Source organism: Elephas maximus, chromosome 16, assembly GCF_024166365.1.
Source record: "Elephas maximus indicus isolate mEleMax1 chromosome 16, mEleMax1 primary haplotype, whole genome shotgun sequence".
Lineage (NCBI taxonomy): Eukaryota > Metazoa > Chordata > Mammalia > Proboscidea > Elephantidae > Elephas > Elephas maximus.
The window spans coordinates 39,608,593-39,632,099 of NC_064834.1; the positions used below are offsets into that span (position 1 = coordinate 39,608,593).

Sequence of the window (23,507 nt, forward strand, 5' to 3'; positions counted from 1 at the left end):
ATATGAGGGTGGAGTAGGAGGAGCCAGATGCTATCAGGACACCCTAAACAATGCTTCCAGCCTCCTTTGTGTTCTTCCATTTCTATCAACCAAGCCTACTTAATTTACTTCCTAGTTTGTAGAAGGAATTACAGGTGGAAAATATATGAAAGAGTTTTTAAAACCAACAGATCCTTCTTCTCACTTTAGAATTAGTTATTATATTGCCAGAAAAAAATAAATGCAGATGTTGGATCATGTCAGAAATTTTTTCAAGAGAATGGATTGTTTCACACAGGGTGGAGATGTGGCTTCTGATTCTGGTGGCGTATTTGTTCGAAAGAAATGTGAATTCGGGACATATGCCAACTAAAGCTGTGGACCCGGAAGCATTCATGAATATTGTAAGTTGAGATTTTCCATAATGTTTTGGGAAAATTAAGTGCCTTTACATGTTAACGTTTGCATTTTGTATTATCCGCATTATGTATTACATTTATGTATTGTGGTGATTTATGCTAGCATAACATAGTGAGAAAGTGGCATATTATACTAGAAAAAACGCTGAACTGGGTGTCAGTAGGCCCAGTTCTCCTTTAAAAAATTCAGTAAACTCAGGCAAATAACTTATCTCTTTGGACCTCAAACATAACTGAACATTTCCTGAACTCTTAGATTCATCCTATAACAGAGAACTCACTGAGATCTTTTGGGCCAAGCCCAGACTCTTATCATGTCCATTATGTTTCTGCTTTTTATTCTTTTCCTATGTTCTTCCTTATTGTCAAGGGATCAGCCCTCACTTCTTGCAATCAGGGCACCTACTTCCAGTTGCATCCTGTACCATTCTAATCTATTAATTTTATCCTGTTCAGGACTGATAACTCTGTAAAGTAGCAATAAAAGGACCCTGAGTGAGTGCTAGAAAGAGTCTCCTGTGAGTAAAATGCATGAATGATGTGACATCTCTTTAGATCTCCCAGAGATTTTTGGGTGAAGGGGACTTACTTTCAGATTCTTAATTGTGTTTTAATAATGGCTGCCATATATTAACACTTATTCCACACTAGTCTTCATGCTGAAAGCTGCACAGATACTATTTCATTTCATGCTCACTGCCCTATGCAGTAGACATTATCATCCCCATTTTTCAAATCAAGGAACTGAGAACTAAAGAGGTTAAGCAACTTAAACTAGGTCATGCTACTGGTTTATGGTAGAGTTACAATTTAAATTCAGATCTGCCTGAACAAAAAGCCCATTAATTGTAACCATTACCCAATAAACCCTCCCAGGTAAGAAGGAGGAGAGTCTACTTCCAGATGAGTAAGATGATTGTATGTTTTGCTCATGCTCCGTAGACTTATCTAATACCTCTACAATTCTGACAAACCATATAAATATGCTAAATATACAGGATGACCAATATCAGGTTTCTTTTGACCATTTCAATCATTGATTGTCCTTTGATGGTTTGTCGAGATAGTTACAAGATTGGTGCAAATCCTTAGGAGCCACCCTTCTGGCCCCAAGAAAATCCCACACAAATTCTTCTGGGTTCATGGGTGGAGAGAATCTCTTCAGCAACAGATATAGCCAATCTCCTGAACGCCACCCACTGCGTGTGCCGAGCACCCACACACTGTTGGGGTTTCAGGAGCCCTAAAACTAAAACCACTGAATTGGGCTTTGCATTGGGTAGTCCTGGTGGCACAGTGCTTAAGAGGTCAACTGCTAACCAAAAGGTGGGCAGTTCAAATCCACCAACTGCTCCATGGAAACCCTATGGGGCAGTTCTACTCTGTCCTATAGGGTCGCTATGAGTCAGAATCGACACAACGGTAATGGGTTATTGAGCAGCTATGCCTACAGAGGCAATGTAAACAGGAAATTTATATAATTCTTGGTGTGAAGTCAACAAAATAGAATAAAAGTGGTTCAGAGTCTGAATTAATTTGACTCTGTATACTAAGTTATATGAACCATAGTCTAGCCTATATTTAGGTGTACAACTGGCTTCATTCATATATTTTTCTAGCAAATGTTTACTGAGCACCTACTAACCCATTTCTGTTGAGTAGACTTCTACTCATAGCGACCTTATAGGACAGTGTAGAACTGCCTCGTCGGGTTTTCAAGAAGTGGCTGGTGGATTCGAACTGCCAGTCTTCTGGTTAGCAGCCTGAGCTGTTAACCACTGCATCACCAGAGCTCTGAGCACCTACTGGGACCCTAATATTGTGCTATGCACTGAGATTACAGTGCAAACCAAGAGTATCAAAGGCCCTGACTTTATGAAGTTTACAATCCAGCAGGAAAGATAGACAATTACTAATTGTGAGTACTGGGGTCAAATAAAATAAAATAGGGCTACCTAACACTAGGATCTTAGGATTTTTTTTTTTTTTTTTTTCCCTTAAGAAAGGTATTTTAAGCTGGAGTCTGAAAAATGAATAGGAGTTACTTGAGTGGACAGGGACCACAGTGGTGGGAGATTGTAATGTTTGAGAAGAGTGTTCTAGGCAAAGAGATCAACATGTGGGATACCTCTGGAGCAGCTAAGAACGTGCCATATTCAAGGAGCTAAAAGTAGACCATATATAGCTGGATTTTAAACATTGATATTTTTTCTTATCACAAAAAGTAATACACGCTCATTCTAGAAAATCTAAAAAATGCAGATGGATGAAAAAAAGTGGACAACAATCACCAGTATACCCAGCACCCAGAACTCACGGCCAACAATTCTGAATCATAGCTATTGTGTCTGAGCAGAACTGTGTTCCGTAGGGTTTTCAATGGCTGTTTTGGAAGCAGATCACCAGGATTCGAGGCACCTCTGGGTGGACTCAAGGCTCCAACCTCTTGGTTAGCAGCTGAGCACTTTACTTGCACCACGTAGGGACACACCCAGAACTAACCACTGATAATTTTGTCATATGTTCTCCAAATCTTTCTTCTTATCTATGAATCTCTATTTTCTTTAAAACAAAAAAAGGGGGAGGGAATGTCATGCATAATTTACTGTTTCTAATATTTTTCAATTTAATATATATCATGAAGAATTTTTCATGGTATTAAATACTCTTTAATACCATTCAAACTGCCTGCAATCATGTTCCTTTTTTTGGAGGGGAGGGTTGGGGGAGGGGCTGTTATATATATTTATCCCAGCTTGGATTCTCTGAGAAGCAGACTCTGAGGCAGAGTTCATGTGCACAATGTATATTAAGGAGAACCCTCAGGATCAACACCTGTGGAAAAGAAGTGTCTTAGTTATCTAGGGCTGCTATAACAGAGATACCACAAGTTGATTACTTTAACAAAGAGAAATTTATTCTCTCACAGTCTAGGAGGTGAGAAGTCCGAATTCAGGGTGCAAGCTCCAGGGGAAGGCTTTCTGTCTGTGTCAGCTCTGAGCGAAGGTCCTTGTCATCAATCTTTCCCTGTCTAGGAGCTTCTCAGCACAGGGACCTGGGGTCCAAAGGAAGTGTGTGCTCCTGGCTCTTCTTGCTTGGTGGTAAAGAGGTCCCCTTGTTTCTCTGTTTGATTCTCTATATCTCAAAAGATATTGACTCAAGATACAACCTAATCTTGTAGATTGAGTCCTGACTCATGAACTTAACTGCCTCTAACCCTGCCTCAGCATCATAGAGATAGGATTTACAACACATAGAAAAATCACTTCTGGTGACAAAATGGTGGACAATCACACAATACTGGGAATCGTGACCTAGCCAAGTTGACACACATTTTGGGGGGACACAAAGCAATCCATAACAGGAAGGGAAAGAAGTAGGAATGAGCAAAGGTAGAAGCCAAGCTGCAATGCAGGCTTTATTATCCTTTATAACCCTCCCTTTGAGTATAGAGTATAGCCTGCTGACCATCTGCTGCCTAGAGACAATGCTCACTGTGACTACATGTCTTTCTCTTCTGAGATGTCCATGCTCCTATCCTACCCCTTCAGCTTTTTTGGATAACTGCTCAACACTTGGGGCAGTGGTTAAAGCACTCGGTCACTAACCCAAAGGTCAGCATTTCGAACCCACCAGCTCCTCCATGGGAAACAGATGTGGCAGTCTGTTCCCATAAAGATTACAGCCTTGGGAACCCTATGGGGCAGCTCTACTCTGCCCTACAGGGTCACTATGAGTGAAATCAACTCACTGACAATGGGTTGGGTGGCTCAAATTCTCCCACCATGATGCCTTGCCTGACTACCCTGCTCGTGGTGCTCTTCCTGCTCTGAATTCCTTGGCTCCTTCATTCGCTCACATCCTTCATCCCTCAGCTGACACATTACATATATCTTCTCACTACACATTGGTCAGATATCCTCCATTCTCATGTACTGCATACCTATCTCCCCAAATAGTCTACAACAGTGATACTTGAAGGATAGGCCCCAGAACAGCAGTATCAGTATCCCCCCAGTAATAGGTAAAAATGTAAAGTCTTCAGCCCCACCCTAGACTACTGAGTCGAAAACTCTGACAATGGGGTCCAGCAATTTGCATTTTAACAAGTCCTCCAAGCAATGCTGATGCAGGTTAAAGTTTGAGAATCACTGATCTATAAATCTCTTGGGTAACAACACAATGGTGCTACACACACACACACACACACACACTACATTCCTTAAGACTTGGTTAACTGATTTTAATTACATTAGTAGCTAATGCTGGTTGAGTGCCTACTATATACCAGGAAATACAGTTAGGCTTGTATGTGCATTCTCTTTCTTGCAATAACTCCATGGACTATTAACCATTAGTATTTCTAATTTACAGATGGGTAAACTTAGGCCTAGGGATGGGTTAACTAAACTTCCCAAGTTGAAACAGCTAGTTCAAGTAATAATGTTAGAGCCAGGATTAAAACTCAAGCAGTGGATGTAAGGGAACATACCAGCCTAGAGATATAGGTTTAGGTGGTAGATATTTCTACATATATAACTGTAGGTAATGCTTATATATCAATACAGACAATAGAGCACACAAGGGACACAGTCAGGGCAACTTCTTAGAGGACAGAGAGAGGAACGCAAAAATAAAGGGCAACCGACTTAACTACTATAGCACAGACAATCCTGCAACAGTGGTATTAACAAACAATAATTTATGAGATAGTTAGAAAGATATGCCAAGAGGTGTGGGAGGGCATAAGATTGCACAACCATCACAGGTACTGATTTGGTGGTGGATATGTCTACATACATGACTGTAGGTGTTCCTCATATATTAATTTAGACACTAGAGCACACAAGGGGCACAGTCAGGGAAATCTCTTAGACATAACCAAACACCTCACAGGATGAAGGTCCTAGGCTTGAAGGCAAAAGGCCATAGACTCCAGGACATCTACATCAATTGGCACAACATAGTTCATAAAGACAATGTTCTGCATCCTACTTTGGTGAGTATCGTGTGGGGTCTTAGAACCTTCCATGCAGCCATCTAAGATACAACTATTGGTCTTTTACTGTCCAGAGCAAAGGAGAGTGAAGAAAACCAAAGACTTAAGGGAGCAATTTGCCCCAAAGGACTAATGAACCACAGCCTACATGACCCGGAGACCACAAGAAGTAGATGGTTCCTGGCTACCACTACCAACCGCTCTGACTGGGGTCACAACAGAGAATCCTGGCCAGAGCAGGAGAAAAATTGTAGAACAAAAAATCAAATTCACAAAAAAGGCCAGACTTACTATTCTGGTACAGACTGGAGGAAGCTCCAAGACTATGGCCCCAGGACACCTTCTGAACTGGAACTGAAGCCATTCCCAGAGACCAGCTTTCAGCCAAACCATAGACAGGCTCATGAAGTGAACAATAACACCCAAGAAGAACGTGCTCCTTTGTACAATCAATTATACAAGATCGAAAGGGCAACATTTGCCCAAAAGCAAAGTTGAGAAGGCAGAAAGGGATAGAAAATCAAGGTGAAAGGAAATGGAGAACTTAGGATGGAAATGGGGAAAGTGCTGACACATTGTGGGGAATGAAACCAATGCCATGGAATACTTTATGTACAAACTATCGAATGGGAAACTAATTTGCTATGTAACTATCACTTAAGGCACAACAAAAATTAAATAAAAAAAAAAAAACTTCAAGAAGTGGGGCTCCAGTGCCTTTTTCTTAATTACTATGTTATATTGCCCCTTATTCTATAGGGAGCATATAAGCTCCTGGCCTTCTCTACTCTTGTTCCTTTTAAAGCAGCAGCTGATAGAAATAGATTCCTTCTGGTCTGAGCGATAACAGTGGGCAGAAACGGTGAGAATACTTAGATCTCTGTAGCTTCGTGTTTTTCAAAAAATTTCTACATGCTACAACTGATAGAGCAGGGTTCTTTACCAGGGGCCCAAAAATAGGCAACAAGGAATCTGAAACCCCTGAGACTATGTGGAGAAGTGTGTGTGTATCCATATGATTATTCATTTTTTATAATTCTCCTCAAATTCTCTAAGGACTCTTGACCCAAAATTAAGAACCACTGCTCTTGAGTCTGTGGTCATAGAAGTAGAAAGAATGTTAGGGAATGCATGGCCCACAGGTTCCTAAAAGCTGGCCTGGAACAGGTGCCAAACTGGCTGCATTAGAATCACCTGATCCCTTACCTGAACTGGGTCTGGGAATCTGTATGTTTAAGTTTCGCCAATGATTCTGATGCACATCCAGGTTTTAGAATCAGTGTTCGGGTCCAGTGGTTCTCCAATGTGTTATCAGAATTCCCTGAAGAGCTTGTTAAAATGCAATTTGTTGGGCCCCATCCTCAGAGGTCCTGATTAAATAGGTCTGGAGAAGAGCCTGATACTTTGCAAAAGTTCCCAAGTGATGCTGATGCTCTTGGTCTAGGGCCCACACTTTGTGAACCACACTCCTAGCCCAAACTCCATATTGAAGATGAATATGAAGGCCTGGAAGAAGTTGACTGATTTTTCTAAGGTAACATGATTTATTAGGAAAAAGCAAGAATTTCTTGTCTACATCTGGCAGCATGAAGGAATCTACTTTTTTACTTTCAGATTATTAAGGATATTGCTATATATAACTGAACTCGAGAGAAATTACTCTTTTTTTACAGAGTGAAATCATCCAACATCAAGGCTATCCCTGTGAGGAGTATGAAGTTGCAACTGAAGATGGCTATATCCTTTCTGTTAACAGAATTCCTCAAGGCCTCGTGCAACTTAAAAAAACAGGTACGGTTCATCCTATGTCATGCCAACAAGGCAGTCCTCCCTGCAGCAATGATTTCTTTGTGATTAGAGTCTGTAGAAGAGAGTTTGAGTTCTTGGTACAAACTGGGGCCCAGTGTTGGGGCCAAGAGATGGCTTCAATTTCCCCATAATTCCTATCACCACCACTCACGCCCCCATCAATTATCTCAAATAAACATACAGTGTTTGCTTCTCAAAAACACCTTCAAGAAAAGTCCATTCCTTGTCCCCTTTCCAGCACTTAGCCCTTACCTTAAATCCCTTTTTAAATAGATATTCCAGAACATCCACTGGTGGAGTCCCTTGAACAGGCCTCATCAAGCCCTGCCCAGGAAGAACACAAACTCTAACGTGGGCCCTCGTGCTCAGCCCCGGACATACCTATATTCCCAGTGCAAATAACACTTTAAATATTTACCATGTTGACCAACTTCTGACTAAGGAATTTTTGCTACATGACTTTTTTTTTTTTTTTCCGTTTTTTCTACATGTTTCCATAATTCATACAATTCCAATTTTTGTATATGGAATTTTCAGCTCTGGCTTTTTTTTTTTTTTAAATCAGCTTCATCACCATCCTCCATTTCTACTTTGTTGCTCTATTCATTTTAAAAAAGCTTACAGAAAAAAATACGTTATCTGTCATGGGTACGGAGCATGTAATTTTTTATTGTGTTCTTTCTATACGCTAGGTATTATGCTGAGCACTTTATCTGCATTAGTCTCATTTAACTTTCATAACAACTCTATGAAGAAACTGGCACTCACAGAAGTTAAGTAACTTACCCAGAAAGTACGTGCTAGTGCTTGCTAGTAAGTGGCAAAACCTGCACTCAAATCAAGATCTGTCTGCCACTGTAGCCCATGTTCTTAACAAGGACCAGAAAATGCCAGACAGATGTATGCTACTGGGATTTGGTGGTCAAGAAGCTTCAGGGTTCTATTTTATCCCAACTTGTACTGTAGAGCTTTATGAAATTAACGTTTGTGTTTACACCAGCTGCACATGCCTGGTATGCTTCTGCTTTGGTGCCTTTGAACCTAGGATTCCTCCTCTGGATGGCTGTTTCAACAGATACCTACATATCTTGCCCAGACCCTTCTTCCCACCCTACTTTGTGAGAGACTCATTCCCTGACCACCCTATTCAAAATATCAACCCCTTCCTGCTTACTGAGATCTAACTTGTTACCCTGCTTACTTCTCTTCATAGCACTTATCACCACCTGATATGATATTTACTTGTTTGTTTATTGTCTGTCTCTCCCCAACTAGAATGTAAGCTCAATGGTAGCAGGGACTTTCCATTTTGTTTAAGCCTATATCCAGTGCCTAAATGAGCGCCTAGTACATTTTTCCAGGTACCATCAAGTTGATTCTGACTCACGATGACTTCATGTGTGTCAGAATAGAACGATCCTTCCTGGGGTTTTCAATGACTGATTTTTCAGAAGTAGGTTGCCAGGACTTTCTGGGTGGACTCAAACCTCCAACCTTCCAGTTAGCAGCTAAGCATGTTGTTTACATCACCCAGGGTCTCCTAGCATATTGTAGGTGCTAATGTATGTGGAATGGATGAATGAATTTTATATAAACAGATGAATAGCTTGGGGACACTGAAGAACTTTCCACAAAGGCCCACAAAATCCAGGGGGATAGACAAGGCCTCAGCTCTTCCTTCATTCCCTCTCCGTGTCAGGTGTCAGGTGCTCACCTCTCCCAAGCAGTGGAGTGGCTGTAGCAGTTCCTAATCGCGGGATCACCTGCAGCGCCTCTGCATGGACACAGCTTATTTTCTCACACCGTTTTACTTAATCTGTTCACTAATTACATACGAGTTTGGGATTGCAGGAATCAGCCTTCTCCGTGCAGAACTGCCCCCTCTAGTGGCTGATGTTGTTCCTGCAGCTCCCTTGCACCTCGTCCAAGGAGGAAGTGACACAGCACTGAAGGAAAAAGGATTTTTTTTTACCATCCATTCAAAGAGAGGGCCGATCAAATTCGTACTGCAAACAAGTCGGAAAAACTGAAAACTATCTATAAGCTTGTGATAAAAAGCCTTTTTGTCTTACATCATCAACAAGAAAGAAAATTGGCTTAGGCCATCCTTAAAAATGGCGGCTTTTTTAAGCATAACACACACTAACCTGCTGGCTATAATCTAGATGTCAGCATACTCTATGAGATGTCTAAAATGATATAAATGAGCCAGTTCCCTCACTAGGTGGACCAAACGTACAAATACAGCTAAAAAGGGCCAGGCTGGCCCCAGCCACGGAAATGTCCTAAGGACGCCACAGGGTGGCGCTGATCTTCCTTGATTTGATCGCCAGGTGTTGAGACAGTCGGGGCCACCTCCCTGAGAGCTAACAGGATTCACTGAAAGACCCAACGTTAAGGAAGACCCAAAATAACACCAACTGCCTTTCTCCTGGCCCTGTGCTCACAGCCCTCCGTGTCCTACGTATTTCTCTTCCCAGAAGGATAAGATGAGGCAAACTGAATACTTCCCAGATCCGATTGAGTTTGTTGTAGAAAGGTCTGTGTCTTACAAGGAGACTGCCTACAGATTTGATTCAGGGGTTAATCTACTCCTTTATAACAATAATAACAAGAGCTACTATCTAATAGGAGTGTACAGTGGTTCAGGTGGCAAGCTGAAGGCTTAATGCACAGTATCTCATTTAACCTCCCAAAGCCCTCCCTGTGAAGTGGGTGATTGGATCCTAGTTTTCTGATGAGGACACTGAAGCTCAGAAAGTCACTTCTAGCAATAACTGCAGCAACAGCAGCAATAAAGCTGCTCCTTATCACAGGATTTTATTATTTGAAGGCTTCCTTACTTTCTTACTTCGCTAATCTTGTGCTTTCACTGCCTCAATCCTGAAATAGTCCTTATCGCCAAGAAGGAAGATATGTTTATAACACAGGCCCATCTTACTCCAAAGCCTGTAACCAGCAAGTTACTATATATCTCCACATCTACATCCATCTGTCATCTATCTATCATCTATCTATCAATCTATCAATCTATCAATCTATCTATCTATCTATCTATCTATCTATCTATCTATCTATCTATCTATCTATCTATCTATCTATCTATCTACCTCCTGGGGCACTTTCCATATCCTCCTCAGAGGAGCCCAGACAAGTAATAACGACTATAATAACTACTCAAAAACAACAATAGAACTGACCTTTATTCATTCTTTCTCTGTGCCAGGCATTGTGCCACCTTCTCATCATGTACTATTCTATTTAATTACGACAAAAATCCAGTTTTATTTGATAAGGAAATTGAAACACAGACAAGTTAAATAACTAGCCAAGAAAATCAAACTAGCAACCAGCTGAATCAAGATCTGAACACAGGTTTGTCTGACATGAATGTTCACGCATATTAGCAAATAATGAGAAAGGTGGAAGACCATTTCAAACTGTTGAAACTCTCCCTTGTGCAGGTTCCAGACCCGTGGTGTTACTGCAGCATGGCCTACTTGGAGATGCTAGCAACTGGATTTCCAACCTACCCAACAACAGCTTGGGCTTCATTCTGGCAGATGCTGGTTTTGATGTGTGGATGGGGAACAGCAGGGGAAACACCTGGTCTCGGAAACACAAAACCCTCTCTATAGACCAAGATGAGTTCTGGGCTTTCAGGTATATGAGAACCTTGAGAATGGAGGTGGACACGGATATCTTAGGGACAACTGGGTAACGAATTACTGCTTCTAATGTTTGGATAATATAGTTTGGTTGGGTCTTCAATATCCTACAAGAAACCCCTCTACTTGTCTTAATTAACTAGTGATTCTTATGGGGAAGTAGTGAGGAAGATTGGGTTCCCAGGTGGAACATTGGATCTGTCTAATGGGGTGAGAATGCTGGTTGGCGATCACGTTATTCTGAAGTGATCGGAGACTGAAATAAGAGAAGCGTATATAGGTCCATTGCCTTGCAGATGTGTATCCTGGGACTAATGCTTGGCGTTATATTGTGAGTAAGAGTGATGACAAGGGCTAGTACCCCTAGAAGGAGATGAGACCAGGCAGAATTAAATAAGGAAAACTGTTAAGCCTAGGGATCATCAACTTGAGTAACACATCTCTCATGCTCTTACGAAAAGATTTTAATGTTTTATTTAAATCATCTATTGGCATTCAACCTACTCTTTTATACATTTCATCAAAGAAAAGGCCCTACAGAATCTTTAATACTTTTCATATAAATGCATCTACAGGGATGGCCCTGTGTTGTTCTGCTAACAGTACATCAGGATACCTCCATTAGGAGGTGGAACATGGGCTCAGAAAATATTAATTAAGGATGACTATTGCTCTCTCTGTAACATCTGAGGAAAACAGTGCATCACAGGTTTGAAACAAGTCAGTTCTGAGTGTTATAAGGGACACAGCAACAGGCTGTTGGGACTGACCACTCAAGGGCTTGCTTGTTAAACCCTGGGCTGCTTTTGTCTGTTTCTGATTATAATTTTTCATATAACTTTGTCTTTTCCCCTTGTAGTTATGATGAGATGGCTAGGTTTGACCTTCCTGCAGTGATAAACTTTATTTTGCAGAAAACGGGTCAGGAAAAAATCTATTATGTCGGCTATTCACAAGGCACCACCATGGGTAGGTTCAAAGGAAAGCAGGTTTGTATACACAGAAGAAATGTGAGCATATGATGCACAGCTCCGACTGGATCAGTGCCATCTCACCTCACACTTCCCTCAGATCTGGTCTTATCCTCTTCCGTGACTCTAAAGGCCACGAGAAAGCAGAGACTAAATTGAGGGAGGCTTGTGGTATGGTGGAGCCCTGGTGGCACAGTGCTTAAGAGCTCAGCAGCTAACCAAAAGATCAGCAGTTCGAATCTACCAGCTGCTCCTTGGAAACCCTATGGGGCAGTTCTACTCAATCCTATAAGGTCACTATGAGTCAGAATTGACTTGACGGCAGTGGGTAGGTTGGTATGCTGTGGTAGAAAGAGCAAGTACTTTGGAGTCAGACAGATGTCGATTTAAATACTGTCTGCCACTTCTTAGGTAAATAACCTTGAGCAAATTATTTTACCTCCTTGATCTCAGTTTAAGTACCCCTGGTGGCACAGGGGTTAAATCGATCGACTGCTAACTGAAAGGTCAGTAGTTCGAAACCACCAGTGGCTCCATGGGAGAAAGATGTGGCAGTCTGCTTCCGCAGAGGTTTACTGGCTTGGAAACCCCTATGAGGTCTCGATGAGTCAGAATCAACTCAATGGCAGTGGGTTTGGTTTGGGTGGGTCTCAGTTTCCTCGTCTATGAAATAGGGATAACGATGCTGCCTTCTTAGTTATTTGGAGTATTCAATGTGATGATGTATATAAAGTTAGAGTGTAAGCTCTGTGAAGCCAAGAACTTTGTCTAAGACACTGATGTAGGAGCACTTCCTGACACGTGGTGTGCACTCCAAAAATGTGTGTTGAGTGAATGAATGAAGCCCTGCGTTCAGTGTCATGCACATGATGGGCAATCAGTAAGCACCAAGCATTACTATCATTTTCTTTCCAGAACTGAGGGAAATTTTACTCAACCCTTCCTGGAAAAATCTCAGCCAGCTTTTTGTTAACTCAAAAGATATTTATTGCTCACTTAATTCAAAAACATACCACAGAAGTCAGTCTTAAGCCATTTGTTTTCTGAGACCTCACCAGGCCATCCAGTCACTTTGGCCACTGACACTGAGTTGCCCTGTGATTAGATTCTGCAAAAGTTCATAGTGAGCATTACCTCTTCAAAATGACTGTTATCAGCAAGCTCCGAGTTCACCTTTTGCTAGCTATTTATCTCCCAGGATGGGGTAGTCCACTTATCTCTCCCTAGCATTCCTCGCATATAGGCTCTGTCCTCAAGTAACTGGAGGATAAAGTACTCACTTGCTCTAGGAAATTTCAAGGGCAAAAGAAGCCATCATCATTGAAGGGGGAGAGGTTTTATGTAAGTTCAGCGTTTTCCAGGAAAGTCTTTTGTGTATCAAATTGCCTTAGCAAACACACCCTGAGGAAGGAGTCTGAGACTCATGACCAGTCTGGTTAGCAAAGACCTACAAGGCCTGGACCCTCTGGCTCATCCTACTTGACAACATCCATGTACAGCAGAATAATGGGCAGTTTTTATTTAACTCCCTATCCTCTATAGGACAGTTCTACTCTGTCCTATAGCGTCTCTGTGGGTCGGAATCGACTCGATGGCAACAGGTTTGGTTTGGTTTGATCTGCTCATATTTGTATAAATAGTAATGTTACTATATGTGTCTATTGGGGTAGATGTGATTCATAGGAGCTTCTTAAGCATTAATCATGCTATAGAACTTTCCAAAGCTCTTTCCAAGCCATTGTTTGTGGTCATTACTCACTGACAACGATGTTATACGTTGAAGAATAAAAATGAACTGTGAATCAGGAGTTCTGGCAGCTTTAGGACTGCTGGGACTCAGGACACAAGTTCATTAGGCCCATTTTTAACTGCTGCTCTCTAGTGAATGAAGAGTTTGACTTTTACATTTTCCTTTCCTTATTTTTCAATATTATTAACTTATTCTGGTGATAATTTCACTAGGCACTTCTTAGAAAGAAAGATAGGGTGTCATGTCTGTTCCTACTCTAATATCCAGAGGCCTCTTCAGTTTTTTTCCCTACACTCCAAGCTCTTCAGTGACATGAAGACAGAGGTGCTAATGATGAGGCTAAATCTATTTCAAGGGGAAGGAGGGGACAAAAAAACAGGATTCTTCTGGTAGCGAATCGTGGAGCTGTTAATATGGAGAGCTTGAACGTACTTCACGTAAAGAGAAGTATTGCTGGAAGAAGTTAACTAGAGTTCGCAGGTCTTACCATCTGAACAGAGGTCTAACATAGTTAGAATTAACCTGGGATGTAATTTAAAGTGTTTTCGACCCCATCTACCGATGGCACAGCTGAAAGAATAAGAAATAATAACGGGTTACTTTTGTGCTTACTTTTGTATGTGTCTGGCAACCTAATCAGATGGTGGGAAAAGTAGAGAAAAAAATCAGACTTCTTTCATACTCACTAACTTTCTGGGAACTAGTAAGAAGTCATGGGATTCTAATTTTTCTCTGCCCAAGCTCCTAAAACTGCTAATATCGGCCTAGACAGACAGTGCACAGACTCTCTTGAAATAGACACATAGCTTTTCAAATATGATGACAATGCCCTGGCTTTATAGAATAGCCTTTTTCTCCCAAAGGCATCACAGAGATTATGGTAATTTGGGGAATTCATCTCTCTACTTTACAGATAAAAAGAAACTGAGACACAGACTAATTTATACCAAATCTATGGCAGAAATAAGTATTGGAATTCCATTCATCTGATAATTTGTCCACTAGATTATGTTATAAATTGGATTCCAAAAAAGTTAGGGATCAAGAAAAAATACCCCAAACCCTGCTATTCTCAATGTCCGTCATGTAACAGAACATACTTGTTATCAATAAACAAGGCAACTTCTCTGATTCTCAATTTCCTTCTCTGTAAAGTAGAGATTAGAATATGAATAAAAACCTCACAAAATTCTCAGAATTAACTGAGGTAAGAACCATGAAAGTTCCCAGCAAAATATGTCTAACACATAGCTTTATCTCTCTCTCAGTATACATTTTGAGACTATAATTCTCAAAGTCAATATTATTGGATTCAATAATTTAATTCAATAATTCAGTGTGAGTCTGCTACTTGAAAGCAAATATGCTGGGTGTCATAGGGAATACAGAATTTTTTGCTTTTTCTCCTTCAAGGAGCTTATAATTTCATAGGAGAATTAAGATACAATCACATGTAACTAGCCCCTGAGGTCACCTTTTAGCTAAATAACAGTTTGGTTGGCTCACAAAATGAAGACTATCACCCATAAGTACTATGCTTTTTTAAAAAATCATCTATGAGACCAAACAGTCAACAATTACTTTAAGATAAAGACAGGAAGGTAAGGGAGCTGAGAAACTAGATTAATGGCAACAGAGCAACCAGAATGGAAATACCGAGAATGTTCGCACATTATGAAGAATGTAGTCAATGCCATGGAACAATTTGTGTAGAAATTGTTGAATGGGAACCTAAACTGCTGTGTAAACCTTCACCAAAAACACAATAAAATATTATTTAAAAAAAAAAGATACACCCATACATAATTACTGAAGCATCTTAAAGTAGGATAGATATGATCTCAAGGATGTACCGTATACATGCTGACACGTTTCCCTTCTCGCAGGCTTCATTGCATTTTCCACCATGCCAGAGCTGGCTCAGAAAATCAAAATGTATTTTGCTCTAGCTCCTATAGCCACTGTCAAATATGCAAAAAGCCCTGGAGCCAAATTTTTGTTGCTGCCAGATATGATGATCAAGGTATGTGACTTCTCAGATAATTCCTTGTCTATGTAGAAGAGCCTTCCAGCCCAGCTTGCTAAAGCGCACCCTTTTCAATTAGAGCCACTTCCTTCCTGCCTGTAATGTAATGACTACTACTTCATTTCATATTTTACAGGGATTGTTTGGCAGAAAAGAATTCCTGCACCAGCACAGAATTCTTAGACAGTTTCTTATTTACCTTTGTGGCCAGATGATAATAGATCAGATTTGTAGCAATATCATGTTACTCCTGGGTGGATTTAATTCAAACAATATGAATATGGTAAGTGGGAGCCTCACAAATTTTTTGTTTCCCAAAGCAAAGCTAGGAGTTATTACTCTCATTCCTGGAGGGTGAGCTAATGACACTGAAGACTTAGAGAAACAACATATACCCTGTCTTTCAGTTCTCTACAAATTGTAATACTGTGAGGGAAGTCCTTCAGCATGGGCTAAGGCAAGGTTAGCATAAGGGCATTGCTAAACATTAGGTTCACAGATTATAGATGGAAGAGGTCTGAAAGCAAATTTACTGGCATAAATTAACAATGAAAAAAAATTAGAACCTAGTAGTCAAAGGAGAGGAATGCCATATATCATCAACCTATTCCTTCTACTTGGATACTTCTGGTATGTGATTTAAGCCCTTTTGTGGGAGGTCTGGGAGTTTTGGTTAGTCTTAGGCCCATGGGAGCAGCAGTCAAGAAATCAAACAACATATTGCATTGGGCAAATTAGCAGCAAAAGACCCCTTTAAAATGTTAAAATGCAAAGCTGTCATTTAGAGGTCTAAGGTGTGCTTGACCCCAGGCCATGGTATTTTTAGTCACCTCATATGCATGCAAAAGCTGGACAATGAATAAGGAAGACCAAAGAAGAACTGACGCATTTGAATTATGGTGTTGGAATATTGTCTATACCATAAACTGTCAGAAGAATAAATAAACCTGTCTTGGAAGAAGTACAGTCAGAATGCTCCTTAGAAGTGAGGATGGATAGACTTCATCTCACTTACTTGGTGTATGTTACCAGGAGGGACCAGTCCCTACAGAAGGACATCATGCTTGGTAAAGGAGAGGGTCAGGAAAAAGAGTAAGACCCTTGATGAGATGGATTGACACAGTGGCTGCAACAATGGGTTCAAACAGAGCAATGATTGTGAGGATGGTGCAGGACCCGGCAGCGTTTCATTCTGTTGTACATAGGGTCACGATGAGTCAGAACCAACTTGTCACCTAACAATAAACGACAACATAGGTACCAGTTAGTGGGCATCAGGGTGGGTCCCCTAAAAAGCATACTCTGAGATGTTTAGTGTGCAGAATGGTTTTGAGTTGTGCTCTTGGAAAGGAACAGATTTGGGCAGTTGGAAAAGTAGAGCTGTGATATAGTCTCAACTGAAGCCTCAGTTGGCCCTACAAAGAGCTGTGAAGATGGGATGACTCTTTAGAGCTTTCTCAACTTAGGGCAAGAGAGCTAAGTTTAATGCAGACCACCCCAGAAATGTAGGACTCATTGAGCAAAGCAACTCTGCCCCTGAGGCAGTCTGCAAAGTGGAGGGCTATCTGCCAGCAGCACTCACAGGAGCTTGAGGAATAAGTCTTTAATTCCCAAAGAAATTATTTTATTAGTAATACAATGATTACATTAAGAGGTACCATTTGGTAAACATTTATTACATGCCATGCTAAATTAATCCCTATAACAGCCCTATGAGAGAGAAATTATCAATATCCTCATCACTCTACAGATTAGTATTCTGAGATTTAGTGTGATTGAATAACTCACTTAGATTCACCTAAAAATTAAATGGCAAAGCCAGGATTTGAATATAGGCAGCCCAATTCCAGAATCCTCATCCTTAATAAAGGAGCCCTGTCGGCGCAACAGTTAAGTGCTCGGCTGCTAACCAAAAAGTTGGTGGTTCAACCCTTCGGTGGCTCCACTGAAGACCTGGTGATCTGCCCCTGTAAAAATTACAGCCTAGAAAATGTTATGGGGAAGTTCTACTATGTCACATGGGGTCACCGTGAGACAAAATTGACTCAATGGCACCTAACAACAACCACATCCTTAATAGCTCTAGTAAATTTTTTTTAAAGAGGTCAGATCTCTAATGAGAAGTTACCCTCAGAAGAAAAATGTAGGTGCCCAGGAGTACATTTGGTAACGGTTTTTATTTACGTGTACATGTGTATTAATGTTTCATAGATAATTGCTGGTAATTTAATGATGTTCCCATTTCTTCGTCTAACACCCTGAGGGTTTGGTCTTGACTGGGTGCACAGCTTGTGAAATTTCCTAAGTCCCACAAGCCACTCATGCTTTGTTACAGAGCCGAGCAAATGTGTACGTTGCCCACACTCCTGCTGGAACATCTGTGCAAAATATCCTACACTGGAGCCAGGTAAGGACATTGGATGTGTAGTCTTTGCTAAGGGCCATTGCACATTTTTCCTGGAATACTCAGAGGATGCCCTTGTGACAGCCCAAGAGTTTTTTACATTTATTCTGAGATGAAACTCAACCCTGCCAATCCTATTTCACCTATAAATTTGATCTAGAGTATTGAAATTTTTTAGAAGATGAAAGGAAAACACAGGAGTGGCCCAATGGCGCCTTTTGTGAATCTTGAAAGTGTGAATTAAGGTGGTCCAAGTGAAATATTTCTCTTTCTCTGACCATGAAAACATGAGGCTGGAGAAGACCTTGTTTCCATGTTCTCCTTTTTGGCTCTTCCAGCAGCTGGGATAAATAACCAAACCAAAAACCAAACTCATTGCATCGAGTTGATTTCGACTTAGTAACCCAAAAATGCAAAAGTGGCACCTTAAATTAATTGCCCTAATTGTCCAAAGAGGTTTTCACGGGAGTCCTATGTGCTGCAAATTTCACGTGCAACACAGCAATGAAATACCCAATTACCAATCAAATGAACTATCTCTGAGGAGTGGTGTGATTAATTTAAGGTACCATTCAGAATTGATTCAAGGTCAATGGAGTATCACAAGTAAATGTTAAGTGTTCTTTTGCATATGAAGAAGCACTGACTACAGGAGTGGTGTAGATGGTATCACAGAGTGACCCCAATTGGCTGTGGAAATAAGGGTGGATATAAGGCCAGAGAGCTAGAACATAACTACCCTCAGGTTCTCATCTAGTAAAAATACCCAGTTTGTTTAAAAAAAAAAAAAAGGGTCTTAAGTAGAATATTTTAAGAATACTGATGATGACATTTATAAATCATAAATATGAGTCCAATCTATTCTAACAATTGAGAGTCTAGTCATATTCTTCTACTGTCGTATTTTTGGATGTGTTTGTGTACGTGTGAAGTTTTATAACCAAAACCAAAGAATTCTGATTGGGCTAAGTTTGGCCACTATCTCCCAGGACAACCACATTGCCAGTTCCAGGGGGTGCTTTCCCATTTTGGTCTATGGAATTGTGCAGAACACCCACATAGACTACAATGCGGATGCACTTCTTGGATTTGCATAACGTAGGGGTCAAATATTTCTTAATACATTTTTCTTCCTGAAAGGGCTTCATTCTTGCCTTACGCTTGCCAGATTACCCCAACACTGACTGGAAGAGTAGCCTCAGCCTTGGGTTTCTGCTTCCGCTCACAATTGCAGACGTGGTAGCAGATTTCCATCATCATCCCGCCCTTACCCAGTGATATATTTGAATGCCTCATAAATTTTTCTGCTTCCTTTTAGGCAGTGAATTCTGGGGAACTCCAGGCATTTGACTGGGGGAGTGAGACCAAGAATCTGGAGAAAAGCCATCAGGTAAGACTATCTGATACCATCTGCTGGAAGTGTGTGAGGGAAGTAGTAAAAGGGATGGGAATAACATACAGGAATTTAAGCAGAAAATAATGGTTTTGGTTTGATTCCATTTGAAAATGGGGAAGTTCACAGCTTCATAAGGAGATCTTTGTGCTTCTTTAAAGAAGTAGCAGGCCGTTTCTGATGAGGCTGCCTCTGTGAACCAGGCCCTGGGCTTTTCTAGAGCAAGAAGGGGTAGATTTAGAACAGTGTAGTCTGTGAAGCTTGCCAGAAGGATCCTTTTAGGATAAAGAAGAAGAATGGGAATGGCAGTAGGGTGGAAGAGTTCCATGCTATAGACAAAAGCTCATTAAATGGCAAGTGGAGATCACTATGTTAGCCCGACCTCTGCACTACTGTGTATTGTGGGCAGGTCGTTTTGACTTTTCAAGCCCCTGTTTCTTTATCTTTAAAATAAAAACTATTGGACTAGATGATCTTCAAAAGATCTCCAGGTCATATTTTTAATGAATGTGTAATCTGCATGTGAAAAATATGAAAAAGAATGTTATTACATGACTCAGTGTGTTTTCAAAGCTATAAAGTTAAATGTAAAAGTTATAGAGAATCGGAAAAGGATAATTATGCTCTTCATTTAAGAATTTTGGTTAGCATGTGTGTGAATGTAAACCAATATTGACTACACAAACAGTAAGCTGGAGGGAGCAGAGTGGAAGCAACCTAATCCTTCTTGGAGAGTCTCATGTCATGGTTAACATCCCCTTGCTGCATAACGATCCAGACAGAAAAGGTTAGGAAACTGGACAGACTGTGTAATGCCCCTGAATAGCAAATTCTCAATCACAGGTATCAGCTACTTTTTTTGATCATTCTTCACTGTTTCCTAAACCATGTCTTTAGAGAAAGCATCCCAATCCTAAGACAATTTTAATTTATCAACATTTAATGTACTGGTTTCTAGAGAAGGTGACAAGTGGAGCATCCAAAAAAACCAAATTCATTCCCATCAAGTTGATTGGGACTCATAGCATCTCTATAGGACAGAGTAGAGCTGCCCCACAGGATTTCCTAGGCTGTGATCTTTAGGGAACCAGTCTGCCACATCTTTCTCCCATGGAGCGGCTGGTGGGTTCGAACTGCTGACCTTTTGGTTAGCAGCCAAGTGCTTAACCACTGTGCCACCAGCACCCCCAGGCACCTGAAAATGGTAATGGAAAAGAAGAGAAAACATAAAAGAGGTGTCATAGAATCACAGAACCTTAGAACTAAACATGGTGTTTATTTCAATCTTTTAACCTGTAAGATAAGAAAAAATATTACTGGCCCCATAGAATATTCCAAGCTTCACTAGCTACGTTAGGATATAATTCCAAATTCTTAGGCACCACAAAGAGGAGCAATGACCTCTCAGAGTGGAGGCAAGGCTCCATGGTGGATTTGCTGAGTAAGAAATGGGCGTCTATTTCTGTGGAACATTCTGGGTGCTGATGAACTCGAGGGCTCAGCCAGCCGGCCTGATCTGGTGGTACTACTTGAATAAGGTGAATTCTGAGGAATTAGGAATTCTGGACACGCTCCTTTGAGTGACAGGAGGTTTGAGCAGGGGTCTAGTTCCTACCTCACCTTGGTTCAGACTGCCTGAGTTCCTGTGCCACAGGCCAATTTGTTGATTTTCCCTTGTTTTTGGAGAGGTGGTCAAGATGGGCCTGCCTCAAGCATTTTATGCAATCCAGAGTCAGAAAATCCGATACCTTCCACTGAAAACATACCCTCTGGAAATACGTGAGAGAAAAGTAGTCGCAGCAGGTTCCAGTAGCTTCCATTCTTTGGCCTCTCTCTGCAGAATATCTCTAATCCTTGCCTCATGAAACATATGTGAAATTATATCTTAAAAAGACAGGGACATTATTTTTAAAAACATTTATTAATAGGAAGAAAAAAAGTTGAACACTATTGAATGCCTGAAGTACTAAGTAGTTTACGTGTTTTCTTATTTAACCTACTTATTACAGACATTGTCCCCATTACACAGATGAAGAAACTGAGGTTCAGTGACATTAAGTAATTTTATCTTAGAGTGTGAAACAAAAACTCCAACACAGCTATGTATGATTCTACCACCCATACACCTTCCACCACAATACATGGTGTATTTATTAGGCTTATTTAAATGTAAGTTATGAATTTGGAAATCCTAAATGTTTTTTTTTTAATGTTATCTAGAGTTAAAAACCATTCTTTTTCTCTAGCCAACTCCTGCAAGGTACAAAGTTAGAGATATGATGGTCCCTACAGCAATGTGGACTGGAGGTCAGGACTGGCTTTCAAGTCCCGAAGATGTGAAAACACTCCTCTCTGAAGTGACCAACCTCATCTACCATAAGAACATTCCTGAATGGGCTCACGTGGACTTCATCTGGGGCTTAGATGCTCCTCACCGTCTGTACAATGAAATCATACATCTGATGAAGCAGGAGGAAACTGACCTTTCCCAGGGAACGTGTGAGGTCAGGTTGTCAAGCACTTGATACTGACAAGTCTTAGAAACACCCTCATGGAAGATGGGGCTGGGGTCCATAAGCAGAATTTTACGGAGGTTTTCCAGAAGTGAAAACCTACCATATCGGTATATAAGGTAGAAAAGGGAGGGAAGAGAGAAAGTATACATACCTTCAGATCTCTGTGCTTGACACTGACTGACATTTAATTTTTCTTTCAATTAATTAAATTACTCATTGGGTGAAAATAGGCTTCATGTGCTATTATATATTCTACCACCTCGAAGGATAGGTTTTGCCTGATGGTCAGCAAGTATCTAGACATTCTCTATATCATCAGGTCAACTTCCTTTAATACATTAATTTTTTTCTATAAGCCATATATTTGCAGCAGCAAAGTAAAATGACAAATTGGGATAGGTATTGAGGTCTCGAGTCTTGGGTTGTTGTTGACTTCGAAAAAATAAGCTAGACGTTTTCACCTTATAACCGTAGAGGCATAACACTACCTCAGAAAGCCAAGGTAAAATGCAGATGAAATATATTTTAAGTATCCTTATAATAGGCCCACATTTTAAAGTTGGGTCTCAGGGAAGAAAATTTTGTAGGATATTTATGAGTTGTCCAACAAAGGCATTATGCATTACAGAAAGCACGTATATGTATTTTAGTACCTACAGCCTAGACCACGTTTGAGAGTTTACAGCCTATTGCTTGGAGATACAATGGCTAGAAATGTCTGGCCCAGTTTTCTGCCTCTAAAAATTAATAATAGCTAGGAAGAAAATATTATAATGTAATGAAACACGCTTATGTATTTTATCCTTTGATCAAAGTTACTGTCAGACAATCACCCCAACTCACCCACAAATCGAGATTTATTTCTTTAGAAAAATTATTCAATTTTCATACAGCTTCAAAGACGGCAGTAATAAATTACACGAGTAATAGTACAATTTTGCAAAGTCTAATCCGAAACTAAATCCAAGGTACACTGGCATATAGAGTCCGCTTGTTTCCCCTCACCTAGTCACCTGGTAACTCAGTTCAGTGTTAACGGATCTTAAATGGATCTCAGATAATATACTGAGTTATTTAAGGGTTTCAGAATATTTCTACAGGTTCCTTCCCTTACAAAATATGTGCCTTCAGGCCCTGTACATAAAAAAAAAAAAAAGTACATAGTTCAATAAATATTCCTAGGTTTGACTTTTATTAGACCTTTGTTCTGGGCAAGAATAGTAAACCTTTCATTCTTTAGGTTGTGCTTATTACCACACACAGTGTGGTTTAGCTTGTGTCCACGGCCATGGGTCATTCAGACTTGATTTGCAAAGTTCAATCATAATTTTTTAAATATATTGATTTCCACTCTATCTCATTCACAAAAGAGGTGAGATATATTTTGGTTTCATAATCTCTCACTTAAAAGTATATTCCAAATACCACCTCATCTCATCATATAGCTATATTTTTTGTAAAGAAACTCTTTACCCAAATAATTAACAATAATATTTAAAATTTTATCAGTAAAAATAAACAAAACTAGCAATTTTGGTATCCGGTTTTTATTCTCAAGAGAATCATAAAGATC

At 40.4% G+C, this 23,507-nt stretch overlaps 1 protein-coding gene across 1 annotated transcript; it reads left to right on the forward strand.

The window, feature by feature from the left end:
* Positions 1 to 236: 236 nt before the first annotated feature.
* On the forward strand, positions 237 to 22,036 carry LIPM (lipase family member M). The gene is made up of 9 exons (XM_049855362.1): positions 237 to 383; positions 7,071 to 7,188; positions 10,671 to 10,869; positions 11,734 to 11,843; positions 15,482 to 15,618; positions 15,758 to 15,904; positions 17,957 to 18,028; positions 19,344 to 19,415; positions 21,665 to 22,036. Exons 1-9 carry the CDS (start codon positions 237 to 239, stop codon positions 21,941 to 21,943), a joined length of 1,281 nt encoding a protein of 426 aa, XP_049711319.1. The 3' UTR covers positions 21,944 to 22,036.
* Positions 22,037 to 23,507: the final 1,471 nt, after the last annotated feature.